The sequence below is a fragment of the Terrapene carolina genome, unplaced genomic scaffold (genome assembly GCF_002925995.2).
Source record: "Terrapene carolina triunguis isolate 2854851 unplaced genomic scaffold, T_m_triunguis-2.0 Scaffold96, whole genome shotgun sequence".
Lineage (NCBI taxonomy): Eukaryota > Metazoa > Chordata > Testudines > Emydidae > Terrapene > Terrapene triunguis.
Window position 1 is genome coordinate 49,003,507 of NW_020664447.1, and position 25,576 is coordinate 49,029,082.

Genomic DNA, 25,576 nt, shown 5'->3' on the forward strand with positions numbered 1-25,576 from the left:
GATTAGCTTGTCACATCTAGTGACTGGTGTCAAGCGCGTATAAAGGCTAAAAAGGACACTTCCAGAGATAAATGAGACCTGGAATTTCACTGGTAGACCTTATGCCTATAGGAGAAGGGAAGACCTGAAGTCTTCACAGACTGAGGTCTTCCATTGGCAACTTCTGTCACGCCATGGCAGGTATACATAGAGCTATTGGTTATATGGTGAGCGCCTTGTAACCCCCAACTGGAACCCGTTAAATGCCTGGTACCGTCCCTCATCCCAGTGTTATAGTAATAAATTTGCAGCCTGCCACTTAAATCCATCTCATGTTTCTGTAGTTCTTTTGCTTGCATGTTCTGATCAAGTGAGGCATACAAACTTAAGGCATATAAGTCCTTTGACAGAAAGAAAACTCAGGAAAGCATTTGTGTATGAGCATATAGCAGTTCTGTTTTAAACCACCATTTTATTGTTAATGTGGAAAGGTAGCCAGGTACAGGTTAATTATATGTTTAAAAATCAGGGAGAAACTGCGGTTGTGAACTTTCCTTCATTTGGCAAGAAGTAGTGAGAGATTTTTTATATTAAATGTTTTGATACAAAGGTCAGTGCAATAACCTCTTACCCTGACCATCTTTACAGACTCAGACCCCAGTTCAGCAAGCTCCTTAAACATGTAAATAAATTTAAGCACAGTGAATATTCCCATTTACTTGATGTGCTTAAGTATCTTGGTGAATCAGGGCCCCCATACAATTACTTACCTGTTGTTTCCCAATCCAGTATAACTCACTCACATTTTAAAAATTAATATAACTAGATTGTAAATAACTTTTAAAAATTGTCAATTTTACCTTAAATAGTCCTGGCTCCTTATATACTGTATTCCCTGGCACTTCCTGATACTATAAGAAATACCTTGTATGCTGCAGATATTAAAGAAAGGGTATTCATTTATTTAAGGCTGTTTAGAAGTAACAACTTTGGCTCTCTTTTTCAAACAAATAGAACATCTCTGTTCTTCAAAAATGACAGTGCTTTTTTGAAAATAAGTTGGGAGAGGTCATTATTTAAAGAGCCAGTAACAGACAATGGAATATAAGAAAGATCTTTAGTTCCCAGCAGCTCCATCGCTTGTGCTATGTTAAGTTAAAGGTTAGGGGTGCTGCAAAATGCAAGTTTATGAGTAGGGCCCAACCAAATTCACAGCCATGAAAAATGTGTCACGGACCGTGAAATCCTGAAGGGAAGTGGGAGGGGCAGGGCTGAGGGCACCTCAGCCAGTGGCTCCTACTGTTCCCCAGGCTCCAGCTGCTAGTCCCTGGGCTGGGGAGGGAGGGGACTTACTCTTCCCTGCACAGCTGCTCTCAGGGGGAGATCAGACCCACCTCTAGGTACCTCCCCCTGCTGCATGAAACTCTGTGGCTGGGCAGCAGCTCCAGAGCTTCCTGCAGCCAGAGGAGGCTTCCCGAGGTGGAGGTGGGTCCAGTCTTCCCCGTGCTGCTGGGAGTGCCCCAGCCCTGGAGCTTCCTGCAGCCGGAGGAGGTACCCAGAGGTGGGTCTGATTTCCCCCCAAGAGCAGCTGTGCAGGGTTAGGACAAGTCCTGTCCCTCCCTAGCCCGGATAGGACTAGCAGCTAGGAGCCCCCAACTGCGGCGCTCCCAGCAGCCTGGGGAAAATCAGACCCACCTCTACCTCCGGGAACTCCCTGCAGCTCCCCAGCTTTGAAGGCAGCACAGAAGTGACTGTGGCAATCCTGTGACCCTCCTATAACAGCTTTGAAACCCCACCCCACCGCAAACCACTTTTTAGGTTGGGACCTTCACAGTTACAACACTATGAAAATTTCAGATGTAAACGTCTGAAAATGTGAAATTGACTAAATTTCAAATCCTACAGCCATGAAATTGATCAGAATGGACTGTGAATGTCTTTCACTCAGAATGATTATCATTTGTTGAGTTTGAAAATGTACTTTATCTTGGCCTTTCTTGTATTTCCTCTCATATTCTAAATGGCAGCTGAAGGCAAGCAGAAATACTAAGTAATTGATTTAACAACCTAAGACAAGTACAAGAAAGGAGAAAAGTTTGTCTCAATGCATGACTTGACCTGAGAGAGCTTCTTTAGACTTATTTTCTAAACAGTACCTCAGCACCTTGGGCCAACAAAGTGGCCTTTAAGCCTGAATGAGCATGACTTTTTTTTTTCCAGTGCAAAGCACCAGTATTTCATCTTTTCAAACTGTTTTACAGCACTCAGAGCAGAATTATATTGACAAGGTTAGAATTCATCTCCTGGAGGAGAATACTGTGCTACTGTTAAGTGCTAATATAACATTTATGTGTTGGTACCTTAATAACAGCCCCAGCTTACCTAATGAAAGTACTGAAAGCAAACAGTACTCAGTGAGATTTTATTATGACTGAAGTGACTGCAATTTGAGACAAATTATCCCTATTTCTGGTCCCATATCAAAAACAGAGATGCTAAAGCAATTGCTATATGTTTGGTATGGAATTAGACTCCACTATCGTTAATCTAGAAGCAAGTGCATTTTTCATGTAAACAGCTCACGAGGGTCAAGCAGCAGAGACTTTTCTGTGGAAAAATGGTTGTCAATAACTTTGTGAGTGAATTTTGAAATAAAGTGCCTCTAACCTGTCATTATTCCTTCCTCTCGAAGTCGAGAGTGAGTGGATGAAAATTGAGCATGTGAATTGAAGGCAGGGTGAGTGTTATGGCCTTATCGACTTAGGTAAAATGACTGTTTTAACTTGTTATTATTTTTCCATTCATAGGTCAGGCAATGTACAGAATTACCAGTAGAGACTGTAGTATAAGCAAATTGGTATATAAAAAAGTTATTATCAATAAACACAAAGAAGAAGAAAGTGTAAGCCACTAATATCAAGAGTACTTAATGTCTGATCTCTTAAAAAAAATGAAAAAAGCTATTGACCAGAGAGAAAATCTAAAACTTGTTTAAATAAAAATTCATATGCTCAGAAGACAGGTAAAAGTAATTTATTATTCCTTCAACACAATATTCCTTCAGGGGGATATATATAATAAAATAAGATTTACTTTCATAAACAGATTCATTTTCATTTAACAGGTTTCATGAGTGAAATGTGTTTGGAACACATGCATACATAAGATGGTACTACTCATTTGGGCCCCAATTCAGGAAAGCAGTTAGGCACATGGGTGGAGAAGTGGAAATATCTGTATTATTTTTTATAAATCTATTGTATGTCTTTGTGTGCTTGTTTATAATGGACTGCTTGCTGTGGAGTTAGATCAAAGGGGGTTGTTAAAGAAACCAAGCAAGAAAAGTAGAACAATGGCCTAGATAAGGAGCATCTCAACAAGTTCTCCAACACAGCAGCGTGGTGCATAGCCTTGAAGAGGTGGCTCCTTGGCCCCGCCCTAGTGACATAGATGTTTTGCCAAGGATGAAAAGAGAGAGATCTAAGGGACCCCAGACCTAGAAAAGGGAGCAAAGTTGAGTGAGTGGCCAGAGATTGCCCAGGGAGTGTCAACGAAAGCTGACAGGCTAGGAAAGGAATAACCAGAGAGAGCATGTTGTAAGCAGTACATCTGTTTCTCCCAGCAGGGCTGAGGAGCATTTACTAAAGCTGGCACAGAAAGATTAAGGTATAAAAGCCATGTATATAGTAGGTCTTCTGTTGTTTTTCTCCTTTGCTCTACATACTTTGTACCTTTGGGGAATGAATAAATAATGCTTTGTTTTGAAGATGCTACTTTTGAGTCACTTTAATCAACTCCCTCATCACAGGTCCCTGGAGTGGAAGGGTTTACAGGTGTCAAAAGCAGCTGGGCTTCTCATGTTAATGCAGTTGGGAAACAAGGGAACTGCTGTTGAGTGATTGGGCTGCATGGTTCCACTCAGAGTGAGGTGCAGGAAGCCAGATTTGTCACCTGAGAAGTGCACGTCAGAGGGACTAAAAGGGGTCCGAGGCATATTTCACTCTGTAACTGTGACAATATATTTAACTTTAAGCACTTAAGCCCATGCTTAACTTTAAGGTTGTTGGAGGCTAAAGTATGCCATTCTGAGTTTCTGTTCAGGTTTTAAAATCTTAGAGCCTTATGTTGCTATCCTGAGGGAGCTGTGCTGTGAGAAGAAAAGGGATAGAAGGTGCAGGGCAATACCAGCGGGGCACTCTCTCCAGCAGTCAATCCCTGGATTAGTAAAAATTCAGAACAAAGTTCTATTTGAAACCCTTAACTGTCAGATTTAAAAGGGTGCACTTTCTCAAATTCCTCCCCTCATTCCCAGAGGAAACTTTAGTGAACATGCAGTGATCTGCGGCCCTTTGTTCCCTTCCCACAGTTGTTACCATGGTACAGTAAAATTTAGCTTGTAATTTTTGCAGGACTTTTGCGAAAGTAAGAAGCTAAATATTATCCCAGTTCTTGTTTGCCATTATTAAATACAGCTCACAGGCACAGCAGTTGGCTTGCCAAGTAATGGGCTTTAGTGTAAGAATAACCTCAGACCTGCAGGGCAGTGCAGGCTGAGCTTTGTCACTAGGGAGAGGCTCTCACCCTTTAGAAAGCTATGTTCAAGACATGCTGCTTCTCAGAACAGCCTGTGTCATTGGTAACCGAATTTGTTTCATGGAACATAAATATTGTGCTCATTTATTTCCATGGCCTCAGCAGCGCCATTAACATTTCTTACATTCAAAGAATATGACTGGACAAATGTCACATTACATCCTGTTTTACTGTTTTTTGATTCCTGTCTATTGTATAAGAATAAGCATAAAGTTTGTTAAGATCAGTACTCCTCCTTTGAATGACAAAGACCTAGTAGAAGGATAAGGTTGGGAAGATGAGCAGATATTAGCTGTTAAACTCATAATTGCTTAAGATTACTTTCTTAGTAAGAAAGATTGCAAAGCATTCTTGATAACTACACTGAAGTATTCATATAAACACAATGTGAATATATCATAGTATACACACTGTATTTGTTTTAATATAAATAACGGAATATGAGTCATTCCTTTCACTTTAACGTTTAATATGTTTGCTATTTCTTTATAGCTTTGCCAGTTTTATAAATTAAATTCTCATGGTGCAGGTTCTGTGAGGGCATATAAAATTCTATTTCTTGTGTTTTTTCCATTCCCTGCTAATGCCCAGGATATTTTGTTTAATTTTTAGGCAGAAGATCCAGAGATGTACAGTGATCTAGCTGCAGTCTGTGGAACTCTAACTGTGGTCGTGGTTCCCCACCTACCCAGAGATGCACTCATTGAGTGGCATGTCACTGCAGTAGTGGATGATCCACCAAAAAGGAAAACTTTTGTGATGAAGATGTTGTCAGAGGGCTGCCAAATTGTATGTGAAGCTGTGGAGTCCAGTTCTGCATCTAGTGCATCTATCTCAATATGCCTAAGCTTGATTTCACCATCTGCTTCGTCAGTCGACTTAGATAGGACTCTTCATGATATGGTTGCTGTGTTTAGACAAGCTGTCAAGAAACTTTCAGAAGATTGCAGTGCAATTCCCTTGTGTTTTAGAACTTTCTACAGGAAGGATAGTTTTGATGCTGGAACACTACAAGCAGGTAAGACTACTGTTGGGAGGAAGGGGAATATTTGTTTACCTATATCTAAAGCTTAGCTGGAAAAGCACCTGTGAAGAGTAGGCATGATTAGGGTATGAATGTTCCTTTTCTGACCACCAGCCATATTGCCACTTAGCAAAAAAACATTAGCCTGGCAAGAAATCTGGCAGCCCAAATAGATGACAAAAACAAAAATGAGTCAGACTCTGGAAGGATGAATCTTCTGTCTAAAAGTCTTTGAACAGTTTAATTACCGAGCATTCGTATTGCTGATCATGTAGAGCATAGCTGGTAATTTCCAGATGCTAGCAGGCAAAAATTATTTAGAGCAGAAAGAAGAGTAAAATATAAAAACAATGAAAAAATGTCAGTTTCTCTAAGGTAGAGAATAGTGATGAGTGCATGGGTGTCTTTAAATGTGGACTGAGTGTTTTGTCAATCAGTGGCTTTAAAATAGACCCGTCTGAAGGGATGAATGACAGCTGAGCAAACAAATTTAGTATATTGTTTGAATCATTAATGTTTGTTGCAGAATTAGAACTCTCTAGAATTTCAATTCCCTTGCAAAGTAAAGAGAGCTCAAACCAATAATATTATAACTATAATTTATCTCCTGTGTCATGATGTCTAGGGTCTGTGCTACGTTCAGTTAGAGAAAACAGTAAGGACGTGCAACTGCACAGAAAACTCTTTCATTTGACAGGCCTACAAAATGTTTAAAGACCTAATCCTGCTCTTATTGAAATCAGCAAGAGCTTAGCCATTGACTTCAACAGAAGTATAGTAGAACCTCAGAGATATGAACACCAGAGTTACAGACTGACTGGTCACTCAGACACCATGTGAAACCGGAAGTAGACACCAGCAGAGACAAAAAAATAAGCAAATACTCTACTGTGCCTGTACTGCATCTTAAAGGTAGGCACATCTGGGCTGCCTGTCCCCATCCCCACCCCCACACATAGGGCAGCCACTTACAGCAAGACGCTGGGGCTGCCAGACCAAGACAGGAGCAGGAGTCTGCACTGCTTTCAAACCCATTGGGAGGGCGGGAGACGGGCTGCTTTTACCACACACAGCCCCGGCCAGGAGAAGACAGGCTGTTCCCCCACCCCAGGAGGGGGACATGCTGTTCTCTCTCTCTCTCTCTCTGTCTGGCACTGGCACTGAGTAGGAAGTTTTGCTGCTGCTTAAACCTGACCTGGCATGTCAACTGCTGGATCTGAATTCTGAACTGTGCTTTGTTCAGAGTTATGAACATTTCAGAGTTATGGACAACCTCCATACTGTTGGATCAGGCCCTTAGTCTATATCCATCTCTTGCGCGCATGCACATACACACACAAAAAGATATTTGTAAAACCACAAATGATCCATATTAATTAGCTGACATAAAAGCTAGCCCTCAAAGATCCTACTTTTTTTTTTTACTTAACCTGCAGCAGTTTTTGAAGGAAATTCAACTTGACATTGTTTAATAGATTTAAAATACAAGAATAGAAAGCGATAAAAAATGTGGCAGAAAATAAGCATGCTTAATCCAGGAAGCAAGAAATGAACATATAGCCTGACAGAATGTTGTTGTTCTACTATGCCTTGTTTGAGAGCTAAGAAGAAGCCTGATTAAAACATGTTCCTAGCATGCGATTTACATTATCCTTTTGCCTGCTTCCTCCCTGATGCTTCACAAGGCATACAATAATTACTTTGGAATAAAGTACATTTGCCTTATTTCAGTCTAGAATTGAGCAAAATGTATAAATAGATGGGATGGGGAGAAATTTGACTGTTTGGTATTTTATGTTATACTAATGGCATGGGTATAGAATGAGTCATCATAGTTTTTATTTATTCATTCATCCTTGGTTCCTTTTAAATCTCTCTAAGGCCCTAATGACCGTCGTCATTATCATCATTGGTAAGAAATGCATTCTTGTGAAAACGTAGTAGGCATTACATTTACAGCCAGCACTAAATTACCAGTAAAGAATTTAAAAGGAAACTTCACCCATGTTGCTTAACACTTCTGTTCAAAAAGTTCATATGGAGAGAAGAAGCACTGTGCAATGTATCTGAAAATAAAATTTCCAGTAAAGTCGCTACTGATGAGGCTACTCTTCCTGTTAGCTACCACTCTGACAGTGTACTGTAGACCTCAGATACGAGAATTTTTAAACCAGTTTCCTTTCTGCTGTAATGAAGGATCAAAATCAGAAAAAACGTCTTTAATACAGCATTAAGGCACAACAAGGGGCATGGTTAAGTGCTCCATTAAAATACATTCTGGGTGCATTGTGAAGAATAAGGCCTCCAGTGGAGTTGCTTCAACCTCTCAAGGGATGCAGTATACTAATGGACCACTAAAATACCCCCTGGAGTCTCTTCATGCTATTATTATATAGCTCATGAAATATAAATTAATATAAATTTTATATATTCCGACTGTCAGTTTTGAAACAATGTTTACAGTTTTTTACCCTATATAATTCTGCATATCAAAGGGGTCAAACATGTAGAAAGAAAAAGAGTATGAAATCCTTTTCTTTCCTACTGTTTTCAAACCTTTTTTATTGTTTTCCCAACCTTTTTATTAATAGAATCCAGAATATTGTTTAGATTCTATAATTCAATGACAATTTAGATTATTAGTTTTTGAGATTGTGCTGTTAAAATAATTGTCAAATTAGTTGAAGTCTTGTTGTTGATAGACATATACTAATAAATAGGTTTTTACATAAAAATTCTTAGCTTGACTGGTTATTAGGTTCTAGGAACTTTCCACTTATACTTTATTAGGGTCATTCTTTGCTTTGATGTCACTAGAGTAACAGTAATGTGCTTTACAGGAAAGGCTTTTTTTCTGTAGTCCAAAGAGGAGTTCAACTTTTGCCTTTTATGCTGCCATATTTGGTGAAACTTAACCATAGGCTTTTCATAATTAGTAAAGCTAGCTTTTGTTGCTGACTCTGTGTTGTTGACTTTTTAATTTAAATGCTAGTCCACCACTTGAGATTAAAATACATAAAAGATTCAACTAGCGGCTTGCTAACTTACTATAGAAACACATTGCCTTTTACCTTTTTTGACTAAAAAATAGAACATTCTTCTTTGAGTAAGTATGTGTCAGTGTGCATCCTATTGTAAGTGTGCATGAGCCTCAGTGCTCACAAGACTGGAAACTTTCAAGTAGTAGTGTCTGTTGGGTCCACACATTCACCTTGTGCCTCTTCATGCCCCCATGTGTGGGTATAAAGGCAATTCGAAGACTGTGGCAGCGAGATGGAACCTGGTGAGTATCCAGCACATTAGTTCTTAGCTTTGGCTAAACTGTCTGCAAACCTTCTGATTTTCTTCAGAACTCCTTTGATTACCTTTATGTTCAACCTCAATCATCCTATTGACCCATTTTAACTGAGTATCAATGACTACACCCCCCTGTTGACACCCCCTCCTCCTTAATGTGGCAGACTTGAAACCTGCAGGTTTAAAGCTCTGTCCATCCTGCAATGGACTAATCCCCTTCAAAGGGGGATTAGTTTGGGGGAATCACACATACCTAGCAGATGCTCAGTATGCCTGTCGTTCTCTGTTAGAATGCGTAAGTTGAGAGACACAAGGCTGAAACTCCATCTTCTAGAACAATCCATGAAGATCTCATCAGAGCCTGAGGAAACAATTCCAGAATCCTGTTAGTGGACAAGCCATCATTATCTAGCATCCCATCCAATAAATACACTACATCTGAGACCAGTGCAGAAAAGATGGCGCTGAGAAAAGAACTGGCACTGCCGCCCCTGGCACCGAAGCTGGCATCTACACCATCGATGTCAAAACAGACATCTCTGACATCAAAGGGCACACTGACAGATGTCACTTCAGTAGCCTCCCATAAGGAGAGACAACGCAAAGCCTTGGAGAGAAATCTACCAGTCCCACAAGGCATCAAGGGCTGGAGAGAAGGAACCACCTATGGTGTTCAACACCATGTTGAGACCAGCCCTGGCTGTGGACTACCTTCCACAGCATTGACACCAATCATGGAAGACAAGCTTAGGAGAGAATAGGATCACTCACTCATGCTAAAGTGCCTCCCGGTACCGGTACAGGCCCCATTATTGACAGTGCCATTCACATTGGTGCTACCCCTAAAAGAGGTCTACTGCTCTTCACCGTCAGTGGGCTATAAGTTCTCCCCATCTTCAAGCACAAAACTTCTCCTTTCAGAGAGGCTTGCCAGATTCCCCTACTGGTATAAGCCACCACCAGCGTGTCAAGACAGGCACTGAACTAGGTATTAAATTATCTGATGAGTTCACTTGGCAGCAGCATTGGCATGTCACACTCCAGTACAATTGTGCTTGATCTTCTCACGGCCAACATTATCAAAATTCCCTAGTGTCTTCCTTCATATTTGCCTTCTGGTTCAGGATCCAGCTCCCTCATGGGAACTCAGTTTTGTCCTCTGTGGAGCCTCTCTTTGAACAACTGTCACCATGTCTATGCACCACCTTACCATCACAAACTATCCTTTCTAGTAACCATCACTTCAGCTCTGAGAGTCAGTGAACTCCAGGCTCTCATGGCCGGAGTGCCTTACACAGTTTTTCATATGAACAACCTGGTGCCTGAGACTGCACCCCAGTTCAGCCCTAAGGAGTTTTCAGACTTTCATCCAAATCAATCCATTACCTTGCCAGACTTCTTCCTGAAGTTGCATTTGATGCCAAGAAGGAAGAAACTGCACACCCTGGATGTATCCAAAGCTTTACTGTGTTACCTTAATGAGCTATTTCAGCTGTCTCCCGGCCACTTTGTGGCCATTTCTGGCCTGTCAAAAGGCCAAACCATCTTTTCCCAGAAAATTTCCAGATGGACCATGGAGTGCATTTCCACTGTTATCAGCTGGCTGGCAAACCTCTCTCTTCAAACATTAAGGCACACTGCACCAGAGCACAGGCTGCATCTGTCACCTGCTTCATAAACATTCTGATCTCTGAGATTTGGAAGGTTGCAACATGGACTGACACACTATGCCCTTGACAGGTGCTGGGGCAGACACCAAGTTTGGGAGAGCAATACTTCATTCCCTGTTTGACTGATTCATCTAATGATACTCACTCCCACAATCCCGAGAGTATATTACTTGCCATTTACCTACAGTGGGATCCACATTGACACATACTTGAAAAACAAAGAACTGCGGTTCTTCAAGGTGTTGTATTCAGGGTGGATCCCATGACGCACCCGCCATCCCTGCTTTTCAAAGTCCTCATTTACCATAGGCTTCAAACTGCAAGGGAACTGAGAGAGAGTTGTGGTGGGTCCTCTTTTTATGACCTCATATGGGAGGTCATATTCTAACTAAATTCTAACATATTCTATTCTAACTAAACATTGCTGTGTTTCTAGATATTGATGGGTTTCCATTGATAGCTTTTAGGATAAGAGGGAACACTCCACAGTTGACAAACGTAAATAACCATACTCTATTGTTCCATTCCTGAGGATAATTCAGTAGCTGGCATCAGCAGACTTTTTGGTGAGCTTAGAACCCCAATGATTTGTCCATTCTACAAGGAGATCAGTGTGGACATGAAGGGAAAGAAAGATGCTTTACTTAAGTAGAACTTGAAGACCTTGAGGCAAGGAAAGGAACACCACCAAAGATCTTCTCAAATGAGATGCTGATTAGAAGAGTGCTTTTTTGGCACAACGAATTTCAATTTCCATTTGAACCAGTCCAAGCAAATTAGAGCAGCCTGTTTGCAGCTGACAAAGTAAGATGGGAACTGAGAATATGTGCACTCTCTGTGTTGTAACAGATTACTGGAAAGTATTATTGCCAGTGTTATTGATGTCAGAAGCAGCTAAAGGTTTGTGATGCAAATTTGAGAAAGATAGCATTCTGTCAGCCTAAGACCAAATGTAAAGTTTTATTAAACAAAGTGTACTACTGATGGTGAACTTCTCAGAGGCAATCCCTCATAACATATGAGAGCATTATAGGCACCGTGCTGAGACCACAGGACGTGTTAGAAGTAGGAGGATTAGATTAAGCTGACATATATACTTAGTAAGATGCTGTTAAGCCTTTAGAAGTCTTTAACATAAATTTGACCATTTCTTTCTTATGCTCATTTACATACACATTAATATAAACATGTCAGGATGATTTGCCATACCATCCGGTAGACTAGATTATACCTCAGTATAGGAGTGATGAATGACCATAATTCACACCATTAGCATTTCACAAACCTTGTTCACACACTCTACGCAAAAATACTTTTGAATCTTTAATAGGGAGTGCATAAGGACTTGCATTTGCTAAAACATCGTGTTATATAATGCTGATTTTTTAATAATATAGGAAAAAACTGGGACACAATAAGACAAAAGAGAATATAAATCAAAATGTAATTTGGTAACAGTATAATATTAATAAATATGTGCTCAATTTTAAAGTGTGATTCTACTCTGAAAAATAACTCTGGAATAAAAGGATTTGTAGACGTCCATGTTTATTAAACCTCAGTTATTCCCATATCAGACTTGCACTGTGCAAGAAAAAGATGTTTCTAACAGCCAACTCTGCTATTTCATCCTAGAATCTGAAAGTCCAGCCGTAGTCTTTATGACTTGTGCATCATTTCCAGTGACAAAAATTCTGCAAGAGGTATTCTGTCATCGGTTACACATGTGTACTGCCATTTTCTTCAGTAAGGTCTGAGACCCGTATCCCAGAACATGAATTGTACCTGCAGGTAGAACTTAGTTAACAGTTTTGTTGATGATTTTGGGTGAGTCATAATACAATACGGGACACTCTCCTATAACTGTTGGTCTTGCAATACTGACAGGAGTGAAGATTAATACAAGCTTTTTTTTTTTAACTTAAGTAAATTGACACTGAATACATGCAGGAGCAGATCGGTTAAGAAACAAGATGTCATTATTGCCTACTCACTCTTCAAAGTAGTACTACACTTTAAGATGAGACTATATGTAATTTTGTCAACACTTTTCATAGTGGTGTATGTGTGCCTTCCCATTACATATATTGTCCTTTGGGAATAGTACAGAAGGAATAAGGGGGCAAGGTTGATCACCAGAAATCCACTCTGGCAGCAATTTGCTTTTTTTCTATTTGTATCTTGTATGTATTTGACTGAGCATTGAGAGTTAGAAGAAAATTAAGAAAAAAACACCATGTCGTTATTGGGATATTGAAGTCATAACAAGTACTGTGACCTGACAGCTAGTACTTTGGCAAGTCATCTATTCTGAAGCACTTTACAAGAGATCAAAATAATCCCAACCCCACTTTTTCACCCAGGTTTTTGAAGACATACTCATGGAAAATTCAGTTGGGATACTGCCTACTGGAGCTAGCAAATAACGTGTTACGTTGCCATGTTCATTTCTAACCTGACATGATAATGACCTACAAGAAATAAATACAATGTGTTGCTTCTAAACTGGTGGTTTTCCATCAGATTAGGTGCACAGCATTGAGTTTATTCAGATACTATAGCATCTGAGCACAATAAGTTTCCAATATTTGATGGATGATGCATTCTTTAGGGAATCGTAGTGAATAAAACTAAGAGTAATGAGAGGAAGTTGAGCAAAGTTACAAGGAAAGATTTTCTTTAGGGCATGTCTAGACAGGGACACTTTGTGAATTAAGCTAAAGCATTCTAAGACCACTTTACTTCTGAGTGAGTCATTGAGTGTTAAATAATGCATGTTAAATTTACATCTTCAGTTAATTCAGCTTAACTTTCCTGAGTATCCCCGTTTAGACATACCCTCTGTGAAATAGTTTCTGGAAGGAACTGGGGGAATCTCCACCACTTATAGCCCCAGCCTACAAACACTAACATGATTCACTTTTCTCAAAACATCTAGAAAGAGAAAAAATAAAATATTGTTCAATTTTTGTCCACACAGGACCTGTATTACATGCTCCGGATTAAGGGGAAATGAGAGTGTAACAGTTATAGTGGCAGAGAAAACAGCAAATTTTTTGGGAGATTTAAGTATTGTCACTTTACTAGATATTCTCAAAATCTTTGATATCTGAAAGGGAAGGTGAAAACTTGTCAGAGTATAAAAATAAAGAAATGCATCATCGCCTTCAGATATAAAAGAAATACTCAATATGTGGACGTTTGATATCTTGCTGAAAATATTGAAGGTTGCATGCTTTCTGTGTATTAAAGAATTATCTTAGCTTAAGACTCCCATGAGCATCTGTTTTGTTCTTCTTGTTGATATCTGTATAGGGTCTGTAGATGCTGCTGGAAATCAAGATAGGGATCTTATTATGTTAGGTTCCATACAAAACAAATACTTATATTACAAATGTGCTCCCTGCCATGAAGAGTTTATAGCTAATACAGAAGACAGGCAAAAGCTGAGAGAAAACAATACAGCATTTCAACCTACAAGCAGGATAAATACAGTGATGCTTACCAAATGGCATGTTGGTTTCACATTTTTTTAAAGTTTATTTTTCTATATTTCTCCTTGTAATTTTTTTAAATATGTGGAGCTAGGATGGTATGAAGGAGAAAAGGGACAGTATAGAGAAGATGAGAAGAGGAAAATGAGAGGATGATAGGAGCACAGACGTTCAAGAGAGTGAGGCTACCAGGTAGGTAAAGGAACAAGAAAAGGTCAGAACAAACCTAACACTGAGTCTAAACTGAAAAAGTCAGTCTGAGGAAAACACCAATTTCCGGAGATTATGTGCTCTGTGTCTGCTCCAGTTGCTTCTGCTAAGACTCTCTCTCTTTGCTTTTAAGCTGACTCCATATTGGGAGCTGCTGCTTTTACTTTCCATAAGTCTATTATGTCTTAACTGCAGAATTTTCTTGGGCTCTTACTCGAGTGTTGCCCCTAACCTCCCTCCACACACAAACCTCTGACATGAGTTTAGTGGTGCTTTCAACTCAAGCTAGCTGGTTTATGTGGGACTATAAAATAAAGCTGGGATGCTGCTTTCAGTCAGGCTGGTAACCAGCTAACTTTGCAGAATTACAAGCATGAGGAGTATGTCTTCTAAAACCGGGGGTTTCAAACTGTGGGTTGTGAACCCTCAGGGGGTCACAAGGTTATTACATGAGGGGCATGAGCTGTCAGCCTCCACCCCCAAACCCCACTTTGCCTCCAGCATTTATAATAGTGTTAAATATAAAAAATACAGCTGTCAATTAATCGCAGTTAACTCACACGATTAACTCTAAAAAGATAATCACGATTAAAAAATTAATCGCAATTAACCATACTGTTAAACAATAGAATACCAATTGAAATTTATTAAATATTTTGGATGATTTTCTACATTTTAAAATATATTGATTTCTATTACAACACAGAATACAAAGTGTACAGTGCTCACTTTATATTATAATTTTTATTACAAATATTTGCACTGTAAAATAATAAAAGAAATAGTATTTTTCAGTTCACCTCATACATAGTGCAATCTCTTTATCATGAAAGTGCAACTTAAAAATGTAGATTTTTTTTTTGTTACATAGCTGCACTCAAAAACAAAATAATGTAAAATTTTGGAGCCTAAAAGTCCACTCAGTCCTACTTCTTGTTCAGCCAATCGTTAAGACAAACTAGTTTGTTTACATTTAAGGGAGATAATGCTGCCTGCTTCTTATTTATAATGTCACCTGAAAGTGAGAATAGGCATTCGCATGGCACTTTTGTAGCCGGCGTTGCAAACCTCGTCCCTCTCAGATTTTGGAAGGCACTTCAGATTCTTAAACCTTGGGTCGAGTGCTGTAGCTATTTTTAGAAATCTCACATTGGTACCATCTTTGTGTTTTGTCATATCTGCTGTGAAAGTTCTTAAAACGAACATGTGCTGGGTCATCATCTGACACTGCTATAACATGCAATATATGGCAGAATGTGGGTAAAACAGAACAGGAGACCTACAATTCTCCCCCAAGGAGTTCAGTCACAAATTTAATTAACGCATTATTTTTTTAACAAGCATCATCAGCATGGACACATGTCCTTTGGAATGGTGATTGAAGCATGAAGGGACATATGAATCTTTAGTACATCTGGCATATAAATATATTGTGACGCCGGCTACAACAGTGCCATGCAAATGCCTGTTTTCACTTTCAGGTGTCATTGTAAACAAGAAGTGGGCAGCATTATCTCCTGCAAATTGTAACCAAACTTGTTTGTCTGAGCGATTGGCTGAAGTAGGACTGAGTGGACTTGTAGGCTCTGAAGTTTTACATTGTTTTATTTTTGAATGCAGTTATTTTTTGTACATAATTCTACATTCGTAAGTTCAACTTTCATGATAAAGAGAATGCACTACAGTACTTGTATTAGGTGAATTGAAAAATACTATTTCTTTTGGTTTTTTACAGTGCAAATATTTGTAATAAAAAATAAATATAGAGTAAGCACTATATGCTCTTTATTCTGTGTTGTAATTGAAATCAAATATATTTGGAAATGTAGAAAAACATAAAAAATATTTAAATGCATCGTATTCTATTATTAACAGCGTGATTAATTTTTTTAATAGCATGATTAATCGCGATTAATTTTGTATCACTTGACCACCCTAATTAAAAAGTGTTTTTAATTTATATGGGGGGGGGTCACACTCAGAGGCTTACTGTGTGAAAGGGGTCACCAATACAAAAGTTTGAGAACTGCAAGCTAATGTGAAAATAATGTTGTTAGATGTTCAAAACAAAGTACGTGGGATGCTACTCTGCCAAGAATGAAACTACAATGCATTGGTGTTCTTCCTGAAAACACCATCCTGGCCACCATGGATGTAGAAGCACTTTACACCAATATTCCACATGAGGATGGACTACAAGCTGTCAGGAACAGTATCCCTGATGAGGCCACAGCACGCCTGGTGGCTGAGCTTTGTGACTTTGTCCTCACCCACAACCACTTCAGATTTGGGGACAACTTATACCTTCAAGTCAGTGGCACTGCTATGGGTACCCGCATGGCCCCACAGTCTGCCAACATTTTTATGGCTGACTTAGAACAACGCTTCCTCAGCTCTCGTCCCCTAGTGCCCCTCCTCTACTTGCGCTACATTGATGACATCTTCATCATATGGACGCACGGAAAGCAGGCCCTTGAAGAATTCCACCTGGACTTCAACAATTTCCACCCCACCATCAACCTAAGCCTGGACCAGTCCACACAAGAGATCCACTTCCTGGACACTACAGTGCAAATAAGTGATGGTCACATAAACACCACCCTATACCGGAAACCTACTGACCGCTATACGTACCTACATGCCTCCAGCTTCCATCCAAGACACATCACACGATCCATTGTCTACAGCCAAGCCCTAAGATACAACCGAATTTGCTCCAACCCCTCAGACAGAGACAAACACCTACAAGATCTTTATCAAGCATTTGTAAAACTACAATACCCACCTGGGGAAGTGAGGAAACAGATTGACAGAGCAAGACGGGTACCCAGAAATCACCTACTACAGGACAGGCCCAACAAGGACAATAATAGAACACCACTGGCCATCACATACAGCCCCCAGCTAAAACCTCTCCAGCACATTATCCACGATCTACAACCTATTCTGGAAAATGATACCTCACTCTCACAGACCTTGGGAGGCAGGCCAGTCCTCGCTTACAGACAACCCCCCAACCTGAAGCAAATACTCACCAGCAACTACACACAACACCACAGAAACACCAACCCAGGAACCAATCCCTGTAGCAAACCTCGTTGCCTACTCTGTCCCCATATCTACTCTGGCGACACCATCAGAGGACCCAACCACATCAGCCACATTATCAAGGGCTCATTCACCTGCACATCCACTAATGTTATATATGCCATCATGTGCCAGCAATGCCCCTCTGCCATGTACATTGGCCAAACCGGACAGTCCCTCCGCAAAAGAATAAATGGACACAAATCGGACATCAGGAATGGTAACATACATAAGCCAGTAAGTGAACACTTCAATCTCCCTGGTCATTCTATTACAGATTTAAAAGTCACTATCATTGAACAAAAAAACTTCAGAAACAGACTTCAAAGAGAAACAGCAGAACTAAAATTCATTTGCAAATTTAACACCATTAATCTGGGCTTGAATAGGGACTGGGAGTGGCTGGCTCATTACAGAAGCAGCTTTTCCTCTCCTGGAATTGACACCTCCTCATCTATTATTGGGAGTGGACTACATCCACCCTGATTGAATTGGCCCTGTTCTCCACTTGCGAAGTAACTCCCTGCTCTCCATGTGTCAGTATATAATGCCTGCATCTGTAACTTTCACTCTATGCATCTGAAGAAGTGAGGTTTTTACCCACGAAAGCTTATGCCCAAATAAATCTATTAGTCTTTAAGGTGCCACCAGACTCCTTGTTATATACGTGTATTATTTGTTCATTCACAACTAATCCTCCGTACCATAACAGACAACACACATGCAAATACACATGCAACAGAGGGCTATAGGCCCACCCACAGATCCAGATAGCATATTCAAATAGGTAACATAGGGGAAAAAATAAAAGGAAGGAAGCTTCAGAAGTAACTCAAGGGGCGCAACAGCTCTAGTGGCAGCTACAAGAAGTGCATGGAGGACAAACTAGGGGCTTTAACTCTCCCCAATCATCCTCCAGTATGATGGGCAGGGGCAAGAGATTCAGCAGCACTAGAAGCAGCAGTGACTGGGAAGATAAAGAGGGACATTTGTCCCCCACTAGCCTTCTCCAACATGGTCGAAGGGGCCCAGATGCTCAGTAGATCCAGTGGCAGTAGCCAGGAGTGATTCTTTTATACTCTCCCCGTTTCCCTGGTCTCAGGCCTCAGCACAGGCAATTAAAGCCAATTTTTTTTCCCCTTGATTAGCAATGAGATCTTAATCGGTTATTAAGTTCAATCAGAAAAGGAGCCACTAAGGGTTTCTAGAAGAAGGGTAGTGGGATTTGAAAATATTTGCGCCTACATAGCACCTCCATCAGACTCTGTTAAAGTGCTTTACAAATATTAATGAATTAAACCTTACAGCATCCCTATGAGGTAGAAAAATATTATTACTTTCATTACACAGATGGAGGAAGTGAGACACACAACTTATGACATAACTAAGATCATGAAGGCTATGGGAGAGCTAAGATTAGAACTCATGGACTCAGTTGTACATGTATAATTCCCTCTGAACGGGCATAACACCTACTGAAGTTAGTAAGATTTGTGCATGTGCAACTGATGGCATGATCAAACCTCATCTCCTGATTCCTTCCCATACCTCTGCCTCAGCCATAAGAATCATAAAAGTCAGAGATGGAAAAGTCCTACAGGTATTTGAAGTTCCAGTCCAGCTCCTAGCCAATGCAGAATTGTTCCCTACAGCATATTTTCTATTTATTCATGTCCAGGCTAGTTTTCACAGTCCTGAACAATAGGGCTCTTCACCTTCCCTTAGGAAACTATACCCATCTCACTGCTAGGACATTTTTTCTGAAATTAAGATATTAAGCCTAATTTCTTATTTTATTAATTTCATCCCATTACTCCTAACTATAACTCTGCATGTCACCCAAATACTCTGTCTTTGTTGTTTACACTCTTCAAATAATGATAAACTATTATCAAGTATTCCCCTCCACCCCAACACACACACATTATATTAAAGCTATATTTATTTAACTTGTTTCATCTTTCCTTGGCCACCATTTTTGGTACTGTTCTCTGGACTTACTCCAATATGTCAGTATCTTTTGCTAATGAGTTATTCATTACTGTTGTGCATTACTGAATGCAATATTTGCTATATTTTATATTAATGAAGTGTAAGGGACAGTTTATAAGGCTACAAAATCAGTGTTAGAAATGTGGCTGGTTTGTAACTGATTAGCTTTGCCATCACCAGCAGATGATGCAGAAATGGGAAAATATGTGTTGTTGTAACTAAAGTATATAATGTGGTCAGACAAAATATTGTAAATGTGTCATAATGCAGTCTGAAATAGACTGTAAAAACAGAGCTTGGTTTTCTACCAAACCCTATTAATTTAGGTTAAATGGAAAATCTGGGAAACCGTTGCCAGACTTGAAGAAGAGGAAAATTCATTTTTAATTCCTTAAGCTTCCTGTTAAAAAAACAAAGAATTTGCCAAGTATACTAGTTGAGGCATTAGTTTTCTGCTGCTGTTCCAATAAACAAACAAATAAATAAATAAATAACTGGCTAAAGTAGTACTTGGGGAAATGAATCGTGTTATAATATATGTAATCAATTAGGAAACATTGACTTAATCCACTGTGATGTTTTGAAATGATGTTTTAAAAAGGTGAAAGTAGCTAAATTTAGTCTTCGGCCACAGAAAGTGGCTTAGGAATCTTGTTATTACTGCCCAAAAAGTGTCCAATCAAGAAACTTCAGATATTAAATTAAATGGTTGTTAATGCTGGCAGTTGAAAATTTTTACACCTGTTTTTAAGGTCGTTCTTTTATTTCATCTACCAAAAGTAATTTTGTAACATATTTTTAGAAAAGCTTCTCACATCGAGTTATGGGGGAAAGGATTGTTCACATTCATTTTTATGTTTGCTACCCTGAATTTTGTAAAATTCTTTTAAAATTAGTATTACCAGTTGGCTGAATTCTTGTATGAACATATTTTTGCCTATGATGCAGTTGTTTAAATATATTAGTTCTTTCTTTAGAGCATAGGCCCTCTGTTCTTTAGTATTGCAAGTTTTATGTTCCAACTGTGCAGCTGCCAGAAAGAGAGATCTCCAACTGCCTTATGCTGCTCAGGGCCAAAGCCAGACTTCAGAGCCAGAAGCCGTGGTGAGAACTCCTAGTTGTGAAGAGTAGACCAGCATTTGTCACTTGAAGGTGATGATATTGCAAAGTCTCATACCACAGAAGTCTTGGCCTAAACTTTAGATGGAAATAAAATCTTTTAATAGACTTGCCCAGTGATTAGTTTGAGATGACACCTTTTATTCTTGGTCCAGAATATTAACAAGATATTGATGAAGACATTTTGAAACTACTGTGTAACTCTCCATGTTGTTTTTAAGATCTCTGTTAATGAAATCAGAGATACGTTTATAATCTACTTCATTCCTCCATAGAATTTTCACAGCTGTGTGTCAGGTTTTGTAGTCTGTTTCCAAGCAATTCACAGAATTCACTTTTGTGCATAAAATGTACTTTTTAATTCCCCAGTTCATTTAGGCTATTATCTTTATGTAATTGGATCCATGTCAGTAAGGCACCTGCAGATATACACAATTTTCATAGAAACATCCATAGATTATAATGACGAATTTCGAGGTTTGCTACCATGTAGGAAACTGGTTTTGGAACAGCTTTAGAATGTTTTCTCCTTAGGCAATTGGATTCTATATTTTTTAAGGAGGCCAGTCATTTTCTGTGGTGACCTTGGCAATGCTTGATGCTATTTGACCTTATATCTCAGCAGTAATGTGGACCCCTCAGAAGTAGCTGACTAGTGGGTGAAAAGCTTCAGTGAGGGTGCTCAAAATGAAGGAATAAAAATCTGCTTCCTTATACAATAGATTGTAAGAAAATTAGTTTTATATTCACCAGAAAAGAATCTAGGTAATAGTGTCCTTTAAAAAAATAACTTTGGTGCCTGGAAGTTACACAGATACATACATACATACATATATATATATATATATATATATCAGTGCAAGCATTAACTACAGATGGCTTTGTATCATGCCAAAATGAGGGCTGAGAAGCTTTCTTTCAGTGTGGTATTAAGACAGCACCAATATGTAAACATCATATAACAATGACTTCAGGCAGGAAGACTTAGCAAAATTGTGTGGCATATAGGTCTCCACTATAGGATAGTCTCCATCCATCCAGAAATCACAGTGCCTCTTGCCTAACATGCTCAGTGCCCTTGTGAATTACGTACCAGGTGGGGCAAAACATTCATTAAATCCTTCCCTGAAACTAGCTCACCATGCCCCCGCTATGGCTCAACCTATGCATTTTTGAGCCTCAGCATATTGAAAAAAAAATAACTTTTTGCATATGTCCATAGTTGACATGTGTCACTTGAACCAAATCCTTCTCTGTATTCTTTTTTATTGGTAAGGGCAGTTATCCCAGTGGTAGGAATAAGCTACAGCACTGAGTACAAGTAACAAGCTGTCTTACTGACTCTCAGAATGCACATTGTTACACTGAGGCATGCTTATGAGCCAAAATAAATGGAAGAGTAAAAGTAAATTGTCGATGTTGCAAAATGGAACAGAGCTCAGGATTACACGGCCAACTGGTACCAACACAAATAATAAATTAAATACTTTACAATAGGGACTCTTATAATGGGAAAGTGGATCACATGTACCTGGATAGGTGAGGAAGAATGAAAAAAATCTTCAGTACACCTGCACCTCTCTAATATGACAACGTAAGCACATGACTTTAATGGGTCATCTAGCAGTGTTGCCTGGCTACTGGTAGTCTGTCATCATTCACAATTAGAATCATCATTCTTAGATCTGGGCACTCTCTAGCCCAATAAATACTGGCTGAATCCTACATAACCTACTCTAACCTCTCTTCGGTACTGCTGATTGATAGCTTAGGGTGTCATTTGGCACCTGTGGTGACGGACAACCACAGAAATCACTCAGGCCCCTTGAACTGACTAAGAGCAATGTATTGGTATACTGGGAAATTGATAGTGTTACCCACTTGGCTTTGGGGAGTGGACCCAAAGAAGCCGCAACTGCAAATCTACTTTCCCTGTGGCTGAGGAGAGTAGTAATCAGCTTACTATATTGCTATTATTCAAGCATATCTATATTTCTAGTATCTTGTTTCTTCTTATGAAAACATATGCAGAGGTTTGAATTTGAAATATACATTTTGAAGTTCCTTTTTGTTGCTACCACTTTCTTAAGACTTTGGGAAAACAGCAGCTGGAAACAGGCCTGAAAGAAAGCACTTTGTATGTATTGTCTGAGTTTTGCAAGTACTATAAACCAGCTCTGATTAAAATCTGTGCAGTTATGTAAGGGTTTGGGTTTGTTTTTTTTTAGTTTTTGAAGCACCTTTGAAAGCCACACTCTGAGTCTGACTCAGAAGAAGATATATGAAAATTATGTTTACCATCCATATAAGTACTGCAATTTTGTTCTACCACCTCCAACCCTTTTAACAAGTATTTGTTGTTCATTTGTTCGTTCGTTCGTTCTGTCTTTCTTTCTTTCTTCCATTTATCTTCTATAATGCAGGCATTACAACAACAAAAAGTGCAGAGGAAAAATAAAAGTTTTTGCCATCTGAAGTGTAACTTTTAAGCTGTGAAAATAGCTTTAAGTAACTATCAAGAGAGCTGAAGATAAAGTATTTTGCTATTGTCACAGTGCTTGAGAGTTGACTTTATGTAACATGTATGATAGGACCCTTACATTCCTAATTCTCTGTAAATTACTAGTGAATTCAGATTTAAAATAGTCTGTGGTTATTGGGCATTATAGCAAAAGTTACTATAATTACAAAGTCAAGCAATGAAGTCTTATTTTGTTAGTCCCTTGGCCTTTTCTCTGCTTTTCTAGTCATGCCTCAAAGCTGCTGTCTGGAAATCCAGTGAATAGACCTAATTTGCCAACCGCTGTAGCAAAAGCAGTAGTGTCTTGATCCAATCATAATGTAGTCCTTTAAATTATCTTTTTAGTGCTTCTGTTTGCGGGATGGTCTAATAACTATATATTCTAGTATATATTTAACTGTGAAACACGTGTATATACACAGAGTTCATATAATGTGAAACAATCAAATTTAAGAAATGGTCTTTTGTCTTTGATAACTTTTTAATTTTTTTCTCACAATAAATTAAATTTACCCTACTAAAATTATAACAATATGTAAATATATTTTAGAGAATTTTATATAATACAGCCAGTTAGAAAGATACTTATATAATGTCTTATTTTTAAAAATGGGAGCTATTTGGATACTTAAACATTAGTTCTTCGAAGGAGCGGAGGTAAAAGGGTGGTTCCATTGTATGTTCTTGAAGTTCTGTGTGTGCGTTTCATTTTATAAATGCATTTACAGCCTACCATTCTTGATTAGCTACTTATTGCTAGTTTACATTTATTCATGACTCAATATAGAAAAAAGAAGAATGATCCCCCTGAGGAATTGCCTTCTTGATAGCCCCGTCCACTGACTAAGGCTCAGCCAATTAACAGAGGCTTCTAGCTTTCAAACCTTACTTTGAAGCTCACAGGTTCCAACTGCCAGCCACAGCACATGGTCCTTCAAACAACCAAACAAACAGACAGACAAACACAAGCTCAGCACACAGCAAGTAACCCCCAAACACAAACACACACTACAGACAGCCACTTACCCCAAGGGTGCTGTATTTGTTCCTCCTTCACCTGGAGAACTCCCTTGCGAAACTCCCTGTTAGCAGCCCCTCTTCGCAAAGCTCTTTTGTGCTATTTCAAGGATGAATAACATTTTTATATAAAAAAATTAACGTTCACTCCTTTCAGACAACTGGGAAAGTGACTTTTTAAAACTGAATATTGGTACATCAGCTGCTTGGCATTTGGAAAAAGTATCAGCTTGTAAAAACATTTATTCTTATTCAAAGTTTTAAAAGGCTTTTCAAACCACATACACTGTGGAGTTGAATCACTTGTTTGAATTAAACAGATACTGTCAACCTGAAACCTAGTCAAGTTGGAAAAAATTAGTTAAAAGAAATTTCAGGACCTACACTCCTCCTTGAGACCTGTAACTAATTTTCGTGGTTTTGCAACCACAGTTTCTTATTTTTTAAACCTTAATTTCCCCACCCTTGCTGCATAAAGATCCACATGCATGACAGGGAAAACGGACTATCCAGAATGTGCTGTCAAATAGACAAAATAAAGAAGCCAAAATAATAGCAAATAATAGCAAGAGGTTGTTTTCCCCAAGATGGAGCTATTTTTATGATCTTTTATGAAAATTCTTCCAAGACAAAAAATGCTCAAAACATAAATGTGGAATATCACACAGTTCTAAAAAGGGCTAATGAACAGGAAAAAGTCCCAATTCCCATGTCTGATTTGCCCTCAAAATGTAACAGTATGTTCTTTTCAGGAACCAAGGCATGAGGTATCTTTTTTGTCTATTATACTTTTCTCCCATTGCCTTATCAGGTGAGTCATTAAGCCGAGCAAGTCTTTTGCCTCCTTAGCCTCATTTCTGAGTAACACATAAGGGGTGGGAAGGGGAGATTTCTAAGGGAGTATCATTAAAAAGGTTGCAGAGCAGTTTTTTAACTAGGAGATGGGGGAATGCCGACTGCTGCAGAGGAGCATGTGGATCGGACAGAGACTTCTCTTAGAGGAGAGTCTATTGATAGAGATTCTCTAGGTTATAGTCAGGAGCAGAGGATGGAAGAGGATAATGTAAGGGCCAGATCAGACGAGAAACATTCACATAAAGAATCTGACACATCAGAAAAGGGCAGACAAATAAACAGTGACAAGTTTTTAAAGTGCTTGTACACAAATGCCAAAAGTCTAAATAATAAGATGGGTGAACTAGAGTGCCTCATGATAAAGGAGGATATTGATATAATAGGCATTACAGAAATCTGGTGGACTGAGGACAATCAATGGGACACAATCATTCCGGGGTACAAAATATATCTGAAGGACAGAACAGGTCGTGCGGGGGGGAGTGACACTATATGTGAAAGAAAATGTAGAATCAAATGAAGTAAAAATCTGAAGTGAATCCACATGTTCCATAGAATCTCTATGAATAGTAATTTCATGCTCTAATAAGAATATAACATTAGGGATCTATTATCGACCACCTGACCAGGATAGTGATAGTGATGATGAAATGCTTAGGGAAATTAGAGAGGCTATCAAAATTAAGAACTCAATAATAGTGGGGATTTCAATTATCAC

At 39.0% G+C, this 25,576-nt stretch overlaps 1 protein-coding gene across 2 annotated transcripts in view; it reads left to right on the forward strand.

Annotated features, from left to right (window-relative positions):
* The window catches only part of DPH6 (diphthamine biosynthesis 6), a 349,689-nt gene that overhangs the window by 279,828 nt on the left and 44,285 nt on the right, over positions 1–25,576 (forward strand). For both annotated transcript variants that reach the window (XM_024200992.1, XM_024200991.1), the window contains one exon: positions 5,185–5,590. In XM_024200992.1, coding sequence (XP_024056760.1) covers positions 5,185–5,590 — 406 coding nt within the window. The remainder of the gene's footprint in view (positions 1–5,184; positions 5,591–25,576) is intronic.